Below are 18,686 nucleotides of genomic sequence, written 5' to 3'. Positions count from 1 at the left end.
ATGGTATATTTCTGGAAAACAAAATTTTTTTTGAGTTTTAGCAAGTTTCTTATAAAGTTAAATGTACTCTTACCGTACAATCAAGGAATCCTACAACTAGTTACTTACCCAAGTTAAATGAAAACCTATGTTCACACGAAAATTTGCACACTAAAGTTTATAGTGCTTAATAGGATAATTAATTATCAGAGCTTAATAGGATATCATAGAAAATGGATCCTGTTCGTTAATGATCCAGCATCAAAATGTACTTCCCAAGGAAGTGAATTGGGCCCACTGCACAAGGGTTAAGCAGCAGGAAGGAACAATTCTGTAATCTTAGAGGCTTTCAGAACCACAGATGCCAAATGATGAAAGATTCCCCACTAGATGGAAAGTTTGTCTGCCATGAACACCTCTGTAACCCCAGTGCTAGAGCAGTGCCTGCTCTAGTGGAAGCAAATGTTTGTTGAATGACTGAATGAACAGAACTCCAAGATGAAGATAAGAAAATGAAAAAGAGAAAGAGCTTTTTTTTTTTCTAGGTGTGAACAGCAAATTCTATTTAATTAGAATCCCACTGATTTTTAGATAAAGGGCTTGGGAACCTAAGACCATGGGTTGATTCTTAGTTGAATAAAGGTACTGAGCATCACCTGAAGTCAGTGGAGAGTGAATGGCTGGTGGTGATCCCAATACCTGTCACTGGAAACCTCTCTTCCTACACAAAACAGAAACTGGAAGAAACTTTAGTTCAAATTCTCCATGGAGAATATTTTTATTTACTTAGATTCTTCTTGCATACTCTAAAACGCACAGTGTGAATTTCCCTTTTCTTCAAAAACAGTTGTGAGCCTGGTCAATTTATCTGAGCTCTTCGGAAGGTCTTGGGAAACATTGCCTTAGGTTTGAGCTAAGCGAGTCACAGAGATTGGTCATGAACTACTACAACATTACAGGAGGTCTCGTTATTATCCAACAGTTACTAGAAAGGCGTAGAGAACACCAAACATACAGCCAGACAGAGAGGGTAAGAGCAGAGCAGATGCCACGTGAGTGATGGGATTGCCATGGATACCACGTTACATACAGTATCAGATTCTCTTGCAGATGGTAAACTTATGCTTAAATCACTATTTTAAGGGCACTCTAATATAAACACAAGTCTCACTAATTTTCATCTTTTCTCTTTGGCTCACAAATGCACAGAAAGACCATAAACAGTTTTCAGAACTTACTGCATCAATATATAAACATCATACATTACAATTGGGAAGAAAATACAAGACAACTCTTTAACATGGTAAATCTCTGAATATAAATAAGCAAGTATTTCATTTACCTACAATTAAACAGTCATTAAAATCATTATATGTGTTCCTCCGTCCCCCCTCCCCAAGGTCAGACAACAGAAATATACACAATCTACACAAATTAATCTCTAAAAATACAGCAATAGTACACCTGTAACAATGACGCTGCTACTATTTCCCCCTAACAGGGTACTAAAGGGGAGGGTGGGACTCTTGTCATCCTGTGGCACTTTTTCTCATCCATCATCACTTCAGGTGGGAGAAACCCTGACAATGAGGTCAACTCCCACCAACAGTGTTTCCCTTGGTCTCAAACACATGACATTTTGAAAAACATCTTTCCTGAGGTGGTTGGGCAAGCTGGTTTGCAGCACGTTTGGCCCCTCAGTAACTGCTGATGGTGAAGTTCATTCTCTTGGAGTGGGAGACATGCTGCGATCTATTACTAAGCCACGCTCACTAAACACACATATATTTATAGAGAGAGGTATATATAACTGTACATATATACTGGGTTCCTAAGGTACAACTTTTTAAAAAGAACATTATTTCCTGCTAACTCTAACAAGCTTAAGTAAGGTTTGAACAATATTCCTCAAGAGATGAAGTTTTCACCCAATGAGATGGCCTATGTGTTTCAGCAACATAGAGAGGTTGTTCTAGAGTGCCAGGGGAAAGGGAATTCCCAGAAACTCATGGTCTACGGACGCAATCACAGGTCCTGGCCCAGTCTTTCTATCTCCTCAATGAGGAAGTCGATATCAGACTGGGTCGCGGCTGGGTTCGAGATGACCATCCGGAAGAAGTTGGCCTTGTCCCCCTGAGGCTGGTAGCCCACCATGGTCGTGCCAGACTCCATCATCAGGGCTTTGATTTTGGGGGCCACCTTGTGAGGGAAAATACAAAACAAAACTCAAGACTGATATTAACACCATGCTCTTCTTAACAATGCAATTCATTTCTTAGTTGGAAAAAAAAGAGCTATTTGACTTTTGTGATTTGTGTTTATACTGACATAAAGGCAAAGAAATATTTTATATCCAGGTTTCTTCAGTGGCTAATAGCTAATGACTGATTAAGTCTACCCAATCATAAATTCCCACAGAAAGCACTGTGCAACTGAATTTTGACAGTCAGACTTAGAACGATGATAATAAAATTAAAATCAAAAACAAAACTGAGAAGTTCACATGGCCAGCAACACAAATTAGGGCTTCTGCTTGTTCAGCACCTAGGATACTGTCTGGCACATAGACTGCGCTCAACAAATATGTGTTGAATAGTTAGATCAAGGAAATATTACATAAATTAAATATAATACAAACAACTATACACAATATATAAACTAGACACAGAAATCAACAACTAGAATGAGTCAGGATTAGAGAAGACTACAACTTAGAAGCTATCTTAACAGACATAGTTTAATATGAAAGGTCCTAGGGATATGTATATTATTCAATTGTCCTGCATATGGCCCCTATGATGACAAACAACACCCCAAGACAGGGATGCATTCCCCCAGAGTTCCCGCTGCATCTGAACCACAGCAAGGGGACATCCAGACCCAAGAAGAAGACTGTAACGAGATATTCCCTACCACTCCAAGCCTTTAGCTTTTTTTCTCCCCTATTAGAAAGACACATTAGAGCGAGGATGTTCTGACCAGCCAGAGAAATCACAGCGAGTTAGATGAGACAAGGAGAGATTCCATACCCTGTGCAGTTTTTCCCGTCGCTCAGGGCTGTCTGGAACGCCCCTGAGGCTTTGTGGAATATACCAGAAACAGACATTCGTATGCTCAGGCTGCAGAGATTTTCACAAACAAGCACACATACGAACAAAACAGAAAATTATGAGAACTTGAGAGAAAGCTGTTCCAAAACCCCTAAGTACCCCTAGTGGAAGTCCCTCAGATCAGAAAAGAAAAGAAAAGAAAGAAAAAAAAAAAAAAAGGCTTCATGTTAATTCTACACTTGGGAGAACAAAGCTTGGTTTATCCCATCATATCTGGCAAGAGAGCTATTTCCCATAACCGATTCTAGATGACTAAAGTTACCCAACTTTAAACATTGAAATGTTAAAAAAATTACATATGGGGAGTTTTAAAAGAAAAGTATTATCTACCTTGCCATTTTGCAGTGCCTCATATACAGAGGATGCTTGAAACATAGTTAATTTTATTGCTATTGAACCTTCTCTTAACGATTCAGGATTATCATAATGAACATTAATACCGGTTCTCAACGCTAAGACCAGGCTTGTTGAGTGTCTAGAACAGTTTGGTGTTCCCATCCCAAAGACTCTCATGCTTTTTGAGTCCTTCTGTATTCTCACTATTGTTTTTCAATTTTCTTCCTAGTTACTGTTTGCCATCACTTTCACAGGCTTGAGACATCACATTTGTTTTAACCTGCTAGTAGAATGTTTAAAACAGTGCAAATGATGAGAGCAGGCCACAGAGGTGAAATGCACAAGCACCATATGACCGGTCTGAACTGCTCAGGGCTCCTTGCTCATCTGGTGACTCTCCAGGGTGTTCCTGGCAGGCTAGGAGCCTGCTAAGTAGACTAAGTTGAATGTGGGTGGTGGTCCATGACACTGGGTTATGAGTAGATTTCCTTTTGTTCAACACTGGCTCCTATTCCAACTTTCTTTATCCAGCTGTGGGCTCCAGGAAGGCAGAGACAGCAATTGCTTTGGTCACTAGTGTATGTCCCAGCGCCTGGCCTAGAGGAGGGCACCCAGCAGGCCCTCAGTCAACACTGGAATGACAAGTACCTTATTGTGTGCAGTGTGGATCTGAACTCAGGGCAGAGGCAATTTTATCTTGCTCTCTTCACAATGAATCTACATAAAGGAGAACTTCACTTTAGAACCAGTCTTGGGAGACAAGGATATACCCATCCTATAAGCTTCTTGAGACTGAGGAATACTTTATCATGGAGGTACAACACAATAATCAGACCTGAGAATGATAAAGGATTCAGATCCGCTGAGGAAAGACCTCTTGTTTGCAAATGGCTGGCTGAGAGTATACCATTTTAGAAGAGGCAAAGGGGAAAAGTCATCCCAATGCTACTGGAATAAACATTTGTGGGCACAGAGGGAATTAAATGAAGGATGCATAGAACGAAAATTCAGAAAATTCAGCAGAAAATAGGCAATGGGGGACAATATGGCTTCAGGAGCATCACTCATAGATTTTCCAGAAGTCCAGGATGTCAACGTACCTCACCATCGAAAACCATCTCAAATTCTTCTCTGTTTTTAATCTTGGCGTAGAGGTATTCAGCCAGCTCCAAGCATTTGTTGATCTGATTTTCAAAGCCCACTGTGCCCTGTTTTAAACAAGAAAAGTCATGTTTATTGGTGAGAGGTTGCATTTCCCTGCGATGGCATTTGCAAGGGCTGTTCTGTTTGTGTCTCTTGGAAGTATACATAGGAGTATTCTTGGAGATGGTTAGCAGGAAGCATCTCATTAAATGTGTACAGCTTTCTCACAGCCCTGCATGCAATAAAATGAAGTGTGCCTAATCTCTCTTGAAGACACGCTGGTCTCTGGGCAGTTATTCTCAAAAGGGCTTTTTGCTTCTTGCTAGTAATTCATAGCCTGAACCTGAAACCCATTTCTGGTTTGCTTTAGGATAGTGTCACCCAAATCCTCCTCTATGGACTGAGGCCAGTCCACAAACTGTAACCAGTCCATGATAAGATGAGCAGAGAAATTTAGATTAAGCAATAAGAAATCTGTATATCTATCTGACAGTAACTTTATGTCTACTGAATCTCAATTTTAAAATTGATCTTTGTATGTATTTTGTATGGTTTTTTATTTCACTTTTCCAGCAAGTTATCTTTATTGTATTGGTCGATGATAGGTTAAAAAAAAAACCAACAACAAAACAATTGGTTCTGCACCATAGACAGGTGGAGAAATACTACTTCAGAATCCACCTGCCCCAACCGGAAATCCTGGCCAAAGCCATTCCCCTTATACCCAGGCAGGTTTACTTCCACACAACATGCTATTATCCCTTTTTGGTGACAGGCAGGCAGACAGATGGGGAAGCCACTGGTCTCGGCATGTGTACCCTGAGATTGCCATCGCTCCAACTATTGACAAACTGGTTGAGCATGAGTTTCAAAAGCCAGCATGGCTGATTAGTCACAGCAGCACGGGGGTTGTGGAGTGGGTCGATGTTCACAGGGAGAGCAGATGCACGAGGCTGGTGGATTGCTAACGTGTCTGGGTGAAGTCCAGTCCTGGCCAAGCAGCAGTCACTGCTGAGTGGACAGCCCAGCCAGTCCATTTTCCACTTGGGAATGAAGCCCACCCCAGAGTCCCACCTCAGGAATCAATTCACTGGGAGCCCAGGTTCCAGCGGTAATTATTAGGTAAAGCGAAGGCAGATTCCTGAGACAGGCCATGTGGTTATTAGGTTTATGTATGATAGGGCTCTTTCTCTTGTTGCCATTTCTCGGTCTATATAGGCTTCAAATACCTATGATTGCTTTGTGGTAAAAATCAAATTCAGACTATTTCTATATTAAGACAAAATGATGTAATGATGAAAAAAAATAATCTGTCAAATTCTTCCTACAGAAGAAACATTTGACTAGATGTTTGGCTGGAAAACCTTGTTGTTTGGGTATCAGTAGCCCCAATCTTAAACTTGGAAATGTATTAAAATTAATTTACAGTAGATAAATAAAAACAATGGTTGCAACTGAAAGCTGTGAACTCACATTGCCTTTACTTGATTGCATAAAAATACTTTCGAAACAGTCACATGGTATTCCTTTCCCTTACCCTTATTTTGGGGGAAATTCAAACAGGTTGCTTTTTTTTTCCTAGACCCAGAAATAGAACCTGAAAGATTCTCAGTCTAGGATTTCTCAGGATAAAGTATGCATTTTCTAGAAGAGAGTATAAAAGTACAAATAATGGGAAAGCCATTATTTAAAAAGAACTTAAAACTGTCAGATACAGCCCATGACTCGAGGCCTCATAAAGGAACTCAGGGATCTGCACAGAATAATGCAGTAATTTTCTCTTTATCTCTTTCTCTACATCTGTACTAAATAATTTCAGCATCCCTAAGGATTGCTGGGGACGTCCTTATCTTGGCAAAATTTTTAGTGCTCATCAGAGAAAGTTATAAGAAAACATCATGCTAATTCACACTGAGGAGATTGAACGGAAGGAGAGAGACTTTGACATAAAGGATAAAACGATTCATTCGCAAACAAAGAAAATACCTTTAACTCAATTATCTAGATACTGATTATGCACATAATGAATTGTCTGTAATATATCTTTGCCTCGCTTTCACCAGCCAGCCTGTGAAAATTACATTTCTGCTCTGTTTCCCAGACGCCCTCCTCCGTACCTTTGCTTTCCACATCAGCCAGAACTTGAAGATGTCCACATGGCGGCCACACTGAATGGCCTTGTCCCCAGTGTCGTAGGAGACATCATACTGCTTATCTGGCTGGAAGAGGTACCCTGCACACATCTGGTTGCATCCTTGGAGGATACCCTGTCAGGGGAATCAAGGCAGGTGTGTAACTGCAGTCACAGGTCAGAGGCATGGATGGCTTTGAAACAGGGCAGGCTGGACTGGGGTTCATGTACATACAACCTTCTCATGTCTCATGAGGCCTTGCCCTTATTCTGATGTCCTTCTCTTAAACCATCCTTAGAAAAACCTTTGCCCCTTTTCCTCTATCACTCTGATTTGAAAATGATCTTTTATCTCAGATGCCAGCAAGTGTCCCCCTACTGTCCCCCTGAGGGGCATCTGGAAATTTGTGCGGGTGTTTTGGGTTACTTCGACAGCTGGGGAGAGCTGTAGCATTCAGTTGGCAGTGGTTAGGGATATAAACTTCCTGTAGAAGGTGGGACAGTCTCAAGCATGGAAGAAATTTCTTCCCCCAAAGCATCCCCTAAAAAGTGTTCCAATCTTTCCCAGGATCTCCTGTGGAGTTAACAGGCACTCTACTTAGGAGTGGACTAAGGAGCTTGTGCAGGTTCCGGATCCTACAAGTTGGTGACAGACTTTTGCGAGTGCCTCAGTGTGCAAAAGTTTTGTTGGAGGAACAGTGCTCTCGAGGGCAGGGTCCTATTATCAGGTGCTTAAAGGAGACAATACACTACTAACTCATTTGCAGAAGCTTCTTCCTCAACCTCCCTGTTTGCCCTAAGCTGACATTTGTAGTTCTGGTTCTGCCTAATTTGTTTCAGCTCTTGGGACCACAAATTCATGCTAAGGACTTGAAGTATGTTCCAGCGACCCCTTTTTGTCGTCGGTGAGGTGAGGGTTAGCGGCTCACCCTATAATTCTCACTTTCATTTGAACAAACATGAAGGAACGTGAAATGGAATAACGCCCTTGTCATTTCTATCACTGATGGGGCCCTGAGCCCTGAACCAGGAAGGAGGGCAGACAGAGCAGGAGCCCAGAGCGGGTGCGAGGTTAGCTGGAGCCTCACAGACACGGGCAGTCCGGACAGAGCTATCAGTCTTGTGAGTTCCTCTACAAGTACTGTAAAAAGACCCCATGCTCTTCTCTTCTCGGTCCTTCTAAACGGGGTGCAGACCACCAGTTCATCTTTGAGGGGAGTACAGACCTTTTCCTTGACAAGAATGGCGGAGCACTGCAACAGCACACCCATCATCTTGTGAGGGTTCCAGGTGACTGAGCTGGCCCTGAAAGAAACACACGATGCTCAGAGGAGAAGGCGCAGGAGGCGGCAAGAGGCAACTGTCCTCTTGAGAAAAGCACTGCCCACTGCAACTCCAGTCAATACAAGTTTTCAGTGTCCAGTCCCCTAAGTTGACTAATCAGGTAGTAAGCAAATACTCTGCTGGCAGTCTCAGAATACTAAGCAGCAGACTGTCTCTTTTATTAATAATAGCTAACTTTTATGAAGAACATTTATTATGTGTCCTGTTGTCCTAAGAGTATCACAAGCATTTTATCAGTATGGTGTCATGGTTAGGAACTCAAGCTTGGAGCCAGATTACCCAAGTCTGAATCCCGGCTCTGACATTTGCTAGTTTGGGCAAATGACATAACTCCTTTGTGGCTCAGTTTTCCTGTCTTTAAAATGTGGAGAATAGTGTCTACCTCAAGGAACTGAATAAAGGATAAAATGAATCACTAAATATATAATACTAATAACTATGCTTGGAATACTTAATTCTCACAACAACCTTATGACATAAGGATGAGTATCACCTTTACTTTAGATGGAGAGACTGAGGCACAAAAGGGTTCAATACATCACCCAGAGTCACATAACTGGGAAGTGTTGGAGCCAAGATTCAAGTTCAGGGAGTCTAACCGCAGAGCCAGTGCTCATAACGGTTCCGTTAGACTACCTCCCTCTAGGCAACAGACTGGCTTTTCTGCCTTCCTGTTCTTACTTATAGGCTGGGGATGCTGCTTGTAAGGTACTATGAAGGCTGGCATTTTAAAGCAAGGATCAGTGAGACAATTCTAGACTTTGACTACTTAGCAGCATTGTTTAAATGCTAAATAAACATGATCTTGCCAGTTTAGGCTGCAGTGATAGCTTTAACAAGCATGGTCTCCTAGCAACCGCATCACTCTGTCAGACACAATTAAATGGTTAAGGAGCACACTAGCTAGGACATTACGGAAACAACTAAGTGTAATGTATGATGATTAAAACTTGGATAACTCCTTCCCAATGGCCTAGCCCACAGCTGGGCTCTGTGCTTTAATACCTGTGAAGGATGTTTTCCCCAGACGTATCAATTGGCTTGGAATTATACTGCCTCTGCTCTCCCTGGAGCTAAATTCCTGCTGTGAATTTTTAACCTCTTCCTCTTGCTTCGGTCCTTTACAGGGAAAATAATTTAGTGTATATGTGACTATAAGGTGTACACTGTATTTCAAGGAGAAGAGAGAGAGGCCTGAAGTACCTTCTGCCACGTGCATAATAAAGAAAGCCTTTATGAAAGAGACTTGGGAAAAGTTCACTATAATATGTATCTCATCAGAAAGCATCAGTGTCAAGCCATACTTACAAGGCAGTGAATTTACCCAATTTTCTCATAGCCATCATTTAGTGAACCATTTAAAAACTATAGATAGTAATTGACTATACTTCAATTAAAAAAAACTATATATAGATCACACAAAATGTCTTAAATTAAACGTTTTTTTTTTTTAATGTCCTAAAGGTCAATGATTCTTCAGTGCTACAAACGGAAAGTAATAAGACATGATATGGATTCAATTTCCTTCAGAAGATATATATGCTTTAAAATGGTAGAAAAGAGAAAGTCTAGGGCAAAACATTTTAAGAGAGCTAAAGCACAGCTAGACTGGCCCATCTACATTTAAGATATTGTCCTCCAAGTTAAGGGTCACATAACTAGGCTTCCGTGAGTCCCACTCACTTTAATACTGGCCTTTCAAAATGGAAATGCAGGGGAAGAAGTATAGGAGAGGCAACAAAGACTCAAACAACTTGAGTGCCGTCCCTGATGCCTGCTCCCTTCCACCTCTCCAACCTCAGTCCGCTCTGAACTCTCTCACTTTGCTCCAGCCACACTGGCCTCTTTGATGGGCTTTCCTCCAACATACCAAGAATAGTCCTACCACAGGGCCTTTGCACTTGCCCTCCCCCCTCTTAGAATACTCTTCCTTGTATCTGTGCTTCCTGTCTCCCTTTATCCTAGTGTCTGCTGAAATGTCACCTCTTCAGAAAGGCCTCTGATGACCCTGTCTAAAATAGCATGTCTTGGCAGATTAAATATCTCTTTGTTTATGAACATCTAATTCATAGACAGTAAGCTTCAGGAGAGTAAATCTTTCAGTTGATACCACCTTCTACATGTTGCCTTATTTTTCCTATATGTACCAGGTACACCTTTTTAGAAAAGTGTCAGAGGTGGCTGGACATAATACGGGTACCTGAGCATTCACGTCCATGCCTGCCTGTCCTGTGACAGGCACTCAGTAAATACCTGCTGAGTGAATCCATGACTCAATATGAATTCATTTTGGATCAATACTTAGAAGTCAGGTCAAAATCATATTTGGCTTAGAGCACCCTCTGAACTTGAATAGTGAACAAGAAAATAAGTAAGTTAGGTAAGCTGAGTGTCCTACCCCTCCCCCAGGTGTAAGCTTAGGGAGAAAGAAGAATGAAATGAATCAGTGCCCCTTCCCGTGCCCTTGACAAACTCCCATTTAGCCTCCAAATTCCCACACAGTAAGTCTCCCTTCTCTCCTGCCTGGGCACCTTGCAATCACATCTGCCAGTGAGCTTATCACGAGGTGTGGTCACTCTTTGTTTACTTGTTTTTCTCTCTTTCTAAACCATGAATTCATTGTGGGGAAAGCTCAAAGATGACTGATTTCCCAGTACCTAGCGTATAACAGGTGCTCAGTAAGTTCCCACTGAATGAAAATGAGCTTAGATTGAATATGATTCTGGGAGTCAGGGCAGGGACATCGGCGGACTCAGTGGCACAGCAGGTTTGATGGCCTGAGCGGAAGGGGACCCTGGCTCAGCCCTTACCTTTCGATGCCGCTGAGTTTATGACGGTGCTTCCTGGACATGAGCAGCCCACCGCCCCAGGCGGCCTGTGAGGACAGAGAAAAGAGAGGGAAAGGGGCTGTGACACTGAGAAACCCAAACCTGGCCCCCTCAACACCCCCAGCAAAGCATGAGAGAGAATGTAAACAGTGAGAAACAGAAGCTTCTCTAACAAGAGGAACCCTCACTGATTGTTCAGCTGAGGGCATTTGTAGTTATTCATCTTTGATCACTTCTCCTTCAAGTGCTCCTCCAGCTTAACGTCGGGCATCTGCACAAGTGATTCAGGTCAACTGGGGCTGAGCCTGTGGTGCTAAGACCCAAGTCCCAAAGTGCTCTGGAAAGCCAGAGACACTCGGTGGGCCCCCTGGGGAGCTCCAGAAGCAACACAAAGGACTGGAGGCTGCTGTCTGATTCTGCCTACAGTAGAGCTCTAAGGGCTCCTGAAAAACTCAGAAAGTAGCAGCCCTGGTAGACCTGGAGGTCCCACAACAGCTCCTGCAACAGCAAGACATTTTTGTGGGTCCCCTGATGCATGTCTACCGAATGGCTTGGGACCCCATGTGACACAGGAAAAGCCTATGTCATCATCTGTTCACTAGAAGGGTGGATCACCCCCTTGTCTAGTTGTGAGAAGTTAAACCCATAAGAGAATGGAGAGAGAAAAAGGAAAAAAAAAAAAAAAAAAACCCCACCGAGTCACATATGTGAAAATGTACTTCTTGTGTTCCTGGGAAAATCTGGAAATAAATCTCTTAATTGATAACACCTTCCAGATATTGCCTTCTTTTTCCTATATGTACCAGAAAATGTGTTTCATTCATTTCTTCCTCCCTTCCTCCTTTTCTTCCTTCTTTCCTTCCTCCCTCCCTCCCTTTGTTTCTTTCTTCCTTTCCACCTTCTCTTCCTTTCTTTTATAAAGAAAGTCTCATAGATGGCTGGACTAAAGGAATACTGCTGAGTGTCCAGATTCAGATTCACGGCCACTTTCTATACGTTATACCTTATATTTTTCCCCTCTGTATTTCACTCTGTAGCCATTTGTTCAGACAAAAGCTTTCTGGGAAAGTGACAGAGATGGAATTCTAGGATGAACCACAGAAGACAGCAGTTGGCCAGTAAGGACTGGATGAATCCCAGAGGACAGACAGGCCTGGGGTATGCACCTGCTGTGAATGGCCCACCGAGGGGCAGGGGGCAGAGAAACGTGGTGTGGAGAGAGGCGACAGGAGGAGCTTGAGGCAAATCATAAAGCAGAGCTGCTCCCCCCTACCCCACCTCACCCATCCTGAATGGACCAGGCCACTCTGAATTATAGCACTTACATCGACATGCAGCCAAAGGTTATATTTCTCACATATATCTGCAATCTCCTGTATCGGATCAAAAGCGCCATAAACAGTCGTGCCGGCAGTTGCATTGACATACAGAGGAACATATCCCTATAAGGTAAGACAGACAGGCTGATTAGTCTTTCCAACCTCCCTCCTTTCCACATGAAGAAGATCTGCAGTAGCACTGACTTCTAACAGCGATCAGCTAAGCTGGTGTTCTATCAGACACTCCTGGAAGATCCTCTGTTGGTTCATTCCTTCATTCCTTCATGTATTCAACAAATACTTTTTGAATGACGTTTACGTGCCAGGCTCTGTTGTGGATGCAGGGAATCCAGCAGCGAGCACAAAAGAAGATTTCTGTTCTCAGGGAGTTTGCATTCTAGTGGGGGGTGATTGACAATCAACAAAATTAAATAAGCCAAATAAATAGTATGTTTAGTAGCGGCAAGTTACATAGCAAACAGTAAAGCAGTAAAGAGTGATAATAAGTGTTTGGAACGATGGGAAAGTAGCTCTGGATGTTATCTGGACATATGTTTTAGAAGCTGTGCCGTTCTAAGTGTATTAATGCCATAGTAATACTGAAGCACGGTTTGGTTACTGAAAACAAGTCTATACACCATTTCCCTAATAGTGGATACGATAAAATTTCAATGTGAACAAGAAATACATGATAAGGTGGAGTAACAGAGCTCAGACAGGCTTGGGGAAATCTCTGACTCCTAGAAGCTGCCCCTTCAACCCTTTGCTCAGTCCCAGTGACATTTCTATCCATCTCCTCTGCTGAGACCCAGGCAAATAACCACAGTTAGAGAAGGAGGTACAAGAATGTAACCAAAACAATGATGAGTTGGTAAATGGCCTGACAGTTACCTGGCAGTGCCCTGTGGATACATCTGTTGTATGTGATTTTTCTGTTTAATAGAATTTATTGAGGCTGGATTCACCAAGTATCATGGGCGACCTGCCAGGGCATGGAAGCACTTTGCTAAATAGAATCCTAACCTAGAATGATATTTGTTACAATGAAATTTCACTTAACAAGTAGCAAGTGAAAACCTCAATTAGGCTGTGTCTTCATGATGCTTAGAGACTGGATTTATTGACCTACATCAAATTAATCACTTGGCACGATGAAGACAGAAGGGGTTTAATGACTGAATTTTTGATTAAAAAAATGATATTGTATAAACAGAGCTTTAAAGCCAAGTCATCACACAAGCTGGAAATAAGCAAACACAGAAGAAAAGAATTTTAGTAATGCAATAAAATTATCTCTTGTATTATTAAAGACTTATTGTCTAGGGCAGAAAAAAAGGAATTTTTTAAAATTTGTATTCACCAGAGTTTAGATGCACCCTAGGGGACATACCTTTTGCTTGGCTTCAAGAATTTTTGCCTCTAAATCAGCTGGAATTATCTTCCCCCTGTAATTATTATAAAAGGAGAGAAATTAAAGTGAAGAATCAATGAGATTGCACATGGAAAAAAACTTCAGCAGCAGCAAAAAAGTAATTTAATCGGATATTTTCAACAGACCATTAGCAGCTTGGCACACTGTACTGAGTCAGTCCTTAAGCACAATAAAACAAATTTAACAGATGAGCACATTTAATACATCAAGAACCTAATATTCACTCTCCTGCCTACCTTTCATTGCACTTTATCAAAATCACATTGTCGGTTCCAAAGCCAAGTGCAGCTCCAGCCTTCTTTATGGAATAGTGACTCTGCAACAAACATAGGCTTGAGGTTAGATGTGAGAGAGTCCCTTGGAAAACACCGCAATCCATGAGCAAGAGCACCAACTCACGTGTTCTGAGGTGAAGAGGACCAGCTTGGGCACAGCTGCCATGCCCTTGGTCTTGACTTCTGGGAAGTACTTGTAGCGAGCAGCCATGATGCTGTACATGTTGGATATGGCTCCCCCTATCAGCAAGCAGACACACGGGGAGGTGTTGGGACTCCCTCCTTGTTGTTTCTAACAACAAAGGCTTAGGTGGTGTCTCAAGAGACAAGGGAGGTCAGAAAAGGGAAGGAAAATATCCTGATAGGTTTTGCTGGCCTCCCTGTTGCCAGGGCTTCCCTCTGGCCCCTTTGCCTTGGAAATACAAATAATCACACTCATTACCAAGCCATCTAGGCAATTTAGGTAGAGGTGATTCACATACGTCAGTGCCTGTTCCACCTGAAGTCTAGGCAGAAATATAAGAGATGGCAGCAGCAGTGGCTGCAAAGACACAGGTGAGTTACAACCTTCCTGCTTCCACTTTCTGCACAATCTATTTACTGAACAAAGATGAATCTTTTCTCTGAGTCAGAAAGACAGAGAAACAGAGAGTAATAGAGCCTGTGGAAGGAAACAGTGACATTGCTTGGATACTCTCGTCAAAGAACAGCCCAACTGAGTTATTGAGTCATTTGGGAGAGCTCTAAGTATATTAAATTAAAACCAAATGCATGTTTACTTAAATAAAGATGCAAGGAGAACTGAGGTGAGCAGGTATGTCTGGCCAACACAAACGAGCCATGTTTGTGTCAATTACCTGACATTAAAGCAGGCAAATTCATGGACAGCTTAAATTGCCTACTTGCAATTCCTATTTTTTCTCTTCCCCTTGTACACAACCACGTTGTCTCTGACACCACCCCAAACTCCTTCCTACCTCAAAGATTATCTGCCCTTGTTTTAGAGATTCTTATTGTATCCATATTGAACTAGAGACTTAAGGTAGATACACCATTTTGGCTGACATGGATTAGTCAATTGATGATCTTGATTCCCTGATCCCCAGGTTCATCAAATGCTGTTGACAGACCAGAGCTGTTGAGCATGATTTAGACACAGCCTTTGTCAGTTTGTGTGGGTTTGGGCACAGCCTTTGTTGGTTAGTCCACACAGAACATAGCGGTCTTCCTAGCCTTCATTCTGACAAAGATGGGAAGGCAGGGCTATTGAAAACACATATTTTTAAGGTCATCATTCTTCCACAAACTCGTTTTGTGTTTAGTGTTCTTAAAGATCCATGCTGCAAACCTTGAGGAGAGTCAGGGAAAGAGAACAGAAACCTACCAGGAGAAAATATCCCATCACCATCTTTACTTGACCATCCAACTATCTCTCTCATCTTCTTAAGTGTTATTTGCTCCATGAGGACAAACACTGGTGCAATTTCATATGTAAACCTGGAAAGGTGGTAAGAAAAAGAATGAAAATAAAGCACTCGAATCGCTTATGGAGGAACACAGATAACTGGTTTAGTATTTGTACTTGGGTTCTAAAAAGAGATGCTCAAAACCACTGAAGCAATTCATTTCCTGGAAATGCATTAAGTCACCATCCATAAAATATCAGAAACCAGCCTGGGTTACCGAGAGAGGTGGTGGAAGTACCTGGCTCTGTGATCCTTCACCAACAAAATAAACTCTTATCTGAATGGAACGTCTTAGATGTGGTCCACCCAGAGAAATAGAAGGAAAGAAAATGCCCTTCTGGGTCCCTTTCACCTCTAAGATTATAGGATGATGCAAATGCTAATCAAAAAAATGTATTCTAAGCTCTGTATAAAATTGGTTTGCAAAATAAAAAAAAAAAAACTGACTACCAATTTCACACGTGTAGAATCTATAAAACCCAGAGCCAAAGTCTATCTTTTAAAAACAATGTAAACTGTGAAGATAATTGGAAATATTGACCCAGGTTTTAAAGATCTCAATATAATTATCTACATGGTTTTTCTACTGATAATCCCCCAGGACAGCTATGTTTCTATAATTCGCTGAAGTCAATATCTGTCAAGAATAATTATAAGTGATGATTTTCTAATTACCAATTAAAAAAACTCAAGAAGAATGTCAACTGGCATACACAGTTAACTGTGGGCATCAGATACACTGGTAGGTTAGCTTTGTCTTCTGATTCAAAAGTAGCAAGCCATCCTCTTCTCAAAACAATTCAAAACAGAAGCACAGTCTGGTGACTAGTCATTGAAACAAGACCATGGTACCAAGCATAGGGCTTCAGAGAAATCAAAGAAAGTCTATCTTCAGAAAATTAAGCCAGAAAACAAAAAGATATTTACTGACTATGAGGCTGTTTGTCTTTCTTCTTTTTGCTTGACCTTCTTAAGTATTAGAGTCCGTGGGCTCGCCTCAGACCATGCTTGCTAAAGAGAGATTCCTGGATTGACTCAGCCTAGTGGTATGGAGAGACTTTATCACTGGTCAGGGTGTTTGGGCTGAATGCCAATGCTGAGGACTCACAGGAATTTTTGCTGGCTTAATGACTTAGAAAAGTTATTTGCAAGATGAGATAATACTTGTACCTAAGACACAGGTGAAGGTCCTAAGTTTTAACCATGGAGAAAAATATAGCATTCAAATTAATCACATGGTGGTAAAAGAGGACAAAAAGATTCTGACGGATCCTCGGGGTGTATCTTTTGGCAGAAGAGTTCTGTTTTCCAAAAAAGAATATATCCATTTTCCTTGGGAGGACCCTTGAAATTTAGGAGGAAGACCCTTGGAAATCATATGTTCAGTTACCATCACCTCTGGAGGTCACAATCATGCTTTGGTTCTGCTCTGAGCCCCATCACCGTAGCAACCAACATTCCCTCATGTCTGATGGCCTGATAAAGGAAGAAGAAGAGAAGGATTCCTGGTTTAGCCTGTGCTGCTGAGGGTACCAAGGGGGCAAACTCACGATGTGGTTCTAACCACTCTTGAACAAATGTGTTATCAACAGTGCCCCTGATTGTTGGAAATGTTGGAATGGCAAAAGTGTTTGCGTGGTGAAGAGGTACTGGTGGCAGTGTGTGTGCTGGAGGCTCACAGTACAAGGTGAGAAGGGTCTCTAGGGTAAGGCAAGGAACAAACAGAATCACATACCATAATATCAGAACCTTATCAAGGACAGGATGGAAGCTGGACTGGAGTCAAGTCAGTGCAGGAACCACATGGGGAAGGGAGAAAGGATGGGGTTGAAAGCCAGGGGGCTGGGCCACTTCATGATTTGAATCCATCAGTCCCAGGTTTGCATGAATTAGTCTCCTACCTAAGGACCAGGAACGTGGCCATTACTCTCAGGATCAGGAGGAAGAGTCTAGAGAGCTCTGTCATAAGACTCTCTGATCTCATCGATTTCAGGTTCCTTATTTATGTCAGATTCCTGAGTCCTAAACCTTTCTTTCAATTCTGTTCAACAAAACTTAATGAATGACTATTCTCTGCCAGGTGGCTTCTGGATGTTATAAGACACCGTTTCCAACCTTGAGGAGGAAGCTTACTAGAATGAATCCAGCATCTGGTTCTTGGCCTTAGCTGCATCCTATCTGACAGTCCATGCCTGGGTCTGAAGGACCAGTTATCCCATAGCAAACAACAAGCTTATCCCGATTCGTAACTTTAGTCCTGGCAACCTCTCTTGGAAGATGGTAGGTGGCTCCATGGCTGCTGATCCTCAGCCGGGCCTGACAAACGGGCTAACCTGGTGTTCCCTGTTCCCGATACTTCCTCTGACCTAGCCTTCTCATCCTGGGAGTCTGCCTGCACCCAAAGCCTTAGGGAAGGCCTTGCAGTTCACTCTAGAGCAGTGGTTCTTAAATTAATTGAGGTCGCTGATAACTTTGGAACTCCAAAGAAAGCTACGGTCCCTCTCTCAAGGAAGAATATGAGGATATATGCATCTCATTTTGTATATACTTGCAGGAGATTCTCCTCTTGCAACTGGGACTCCAGGTTAGGTACCCCTTCCCTAAGTGACAGATGACAGTGGATAAAGTCAAGAGATCAAAGGTCAAATATGGATTCAGAAGAAGCTGATCAGATGCCAACGTCATGGTACATACAAGATGACATTTCAGAGTCAGAGGATAAGAAACTAAACCTGCCAAAAGCTCTAGGTTGAAGCATAAGAACATGGAATTGAAAATAAGGGTTTAAAAACAGTAGGTTAGGGATGTTCATGGAGTGACACTGAAGGAGAGTTTCTATGTTCTGAGTAGGGCAGTGAGTCAGCCCTGTTTTAGTAGTTCAACTCACCTTCCCAGAGGGATTCACTCCAAATCAAGGCAAATTGGTTGTTAAGCTATAATTTTTTTTGTGGCAGAATCTGCTGATTGCTAACAATGATTTTTCCCTTCCTTCATTCAGCTTTATTTGGGGTTGCAATTCATCCAGATCAAAACTGTATTTTCTCGTCTTCCTAGGTATGGCCATGGGATTAAGTTCTGGCTAAAGAGGTGCTATGAGAAATGCTGTGTGGAGCTTCTGAGGCAGTTTCTTAGAAGGAAAGAGTGTATTCCCCTTTTGTTCTTCTGCCTTCCTCCTTTTCTTTCTTTCCTTCCTTTTTCCTTCCTACCTCCTCCCTCCCTCCTTCCTGAGTTCTGGAACTCATAAATGATGGCTAGAACTCCAGCAGCCAGCCTGCACCATGAGGTCACTTTGAAGACAAGAGCCGCATGCCATAATATGGATC

General features: G+C 42.2%; 1 protein-coding gene across 2 annotated transcripts in view; it reads right to left on the bottom strand.

The window, feature by feature from the left end:
- Positions 1-805: 805 nt before the first annotated feature.
- The window catches only part of GAD1 (glutamate decarboxylase 1), a 38,843-nt gene continuing 20,962 nt past the window's right edge, over positions 806-18,686 (bottom strand). The window contains exons 7-17 of one of the 2 annotated variants that reach the window (XM_074363874.1): positions 15,282-15,394; positions 14,022-14,137; positions 13,859-13,938; positions 13,581-13,635; positions 12,197-12,313; positions 10,854-10,918; positions 7,926-8,004; positions 6,686-6,835; positions 4,526-4,633; positions 3,009-3,098; positions 806-2,178 (exon numbers count right to left, since the gene is read on the bottom strand). In XM_074363874.1, the coding sequence (XP_074219975.1) occupies positions 2,005-2,178; positions 3,009-3,098; positions 4,526-4,633; positions 6,686-6,835; positions 7,926-8,004; positions 10,854-10,918; positions 12,197-12,313; positions 13,581-13,635; positions 13,859-13,938; positions 14,022-14,137; positions 15,282-15,394 (1,147 nt within the window). In that variant the 3' untranslated portion in view covers positions 806-2,004. The remainder of the gene's footprint in view (positions 2,179-3,008; positions 3,099-4,525; positions 4,634-6,685; positions 6,836-7,925; positions 8,005-10,853; positions 10,919-12,196; positions 12,314-13,580; positions 13,636-13,858; positions 13,939-14,021; positions 14,138-15,281; positions 15,395-18,686) is intronic. The other variant, XM_074363875.1, reaches the window with a different exon arrangement.

Source organism: Camelus bactrianus, chromosome 5 (assembly GCF_048773025.1).
Source record: "Camelus bactrianus isolate YW-2024 breed Bactrian camel chromosome 5, ASM4877302v1, whole genome shotgun sequence".
NCBI lineage: Eukaryota > Metazoa > Chordata > Mammalia > Artiodactyla > Camelidae > Camelus > Camelus bactrianus.
The sequence above is the reverse complement of the archived record's forward strand: the minus strand, read 5'-3'. Positions and strand labels throughout refer to the sequence as shown.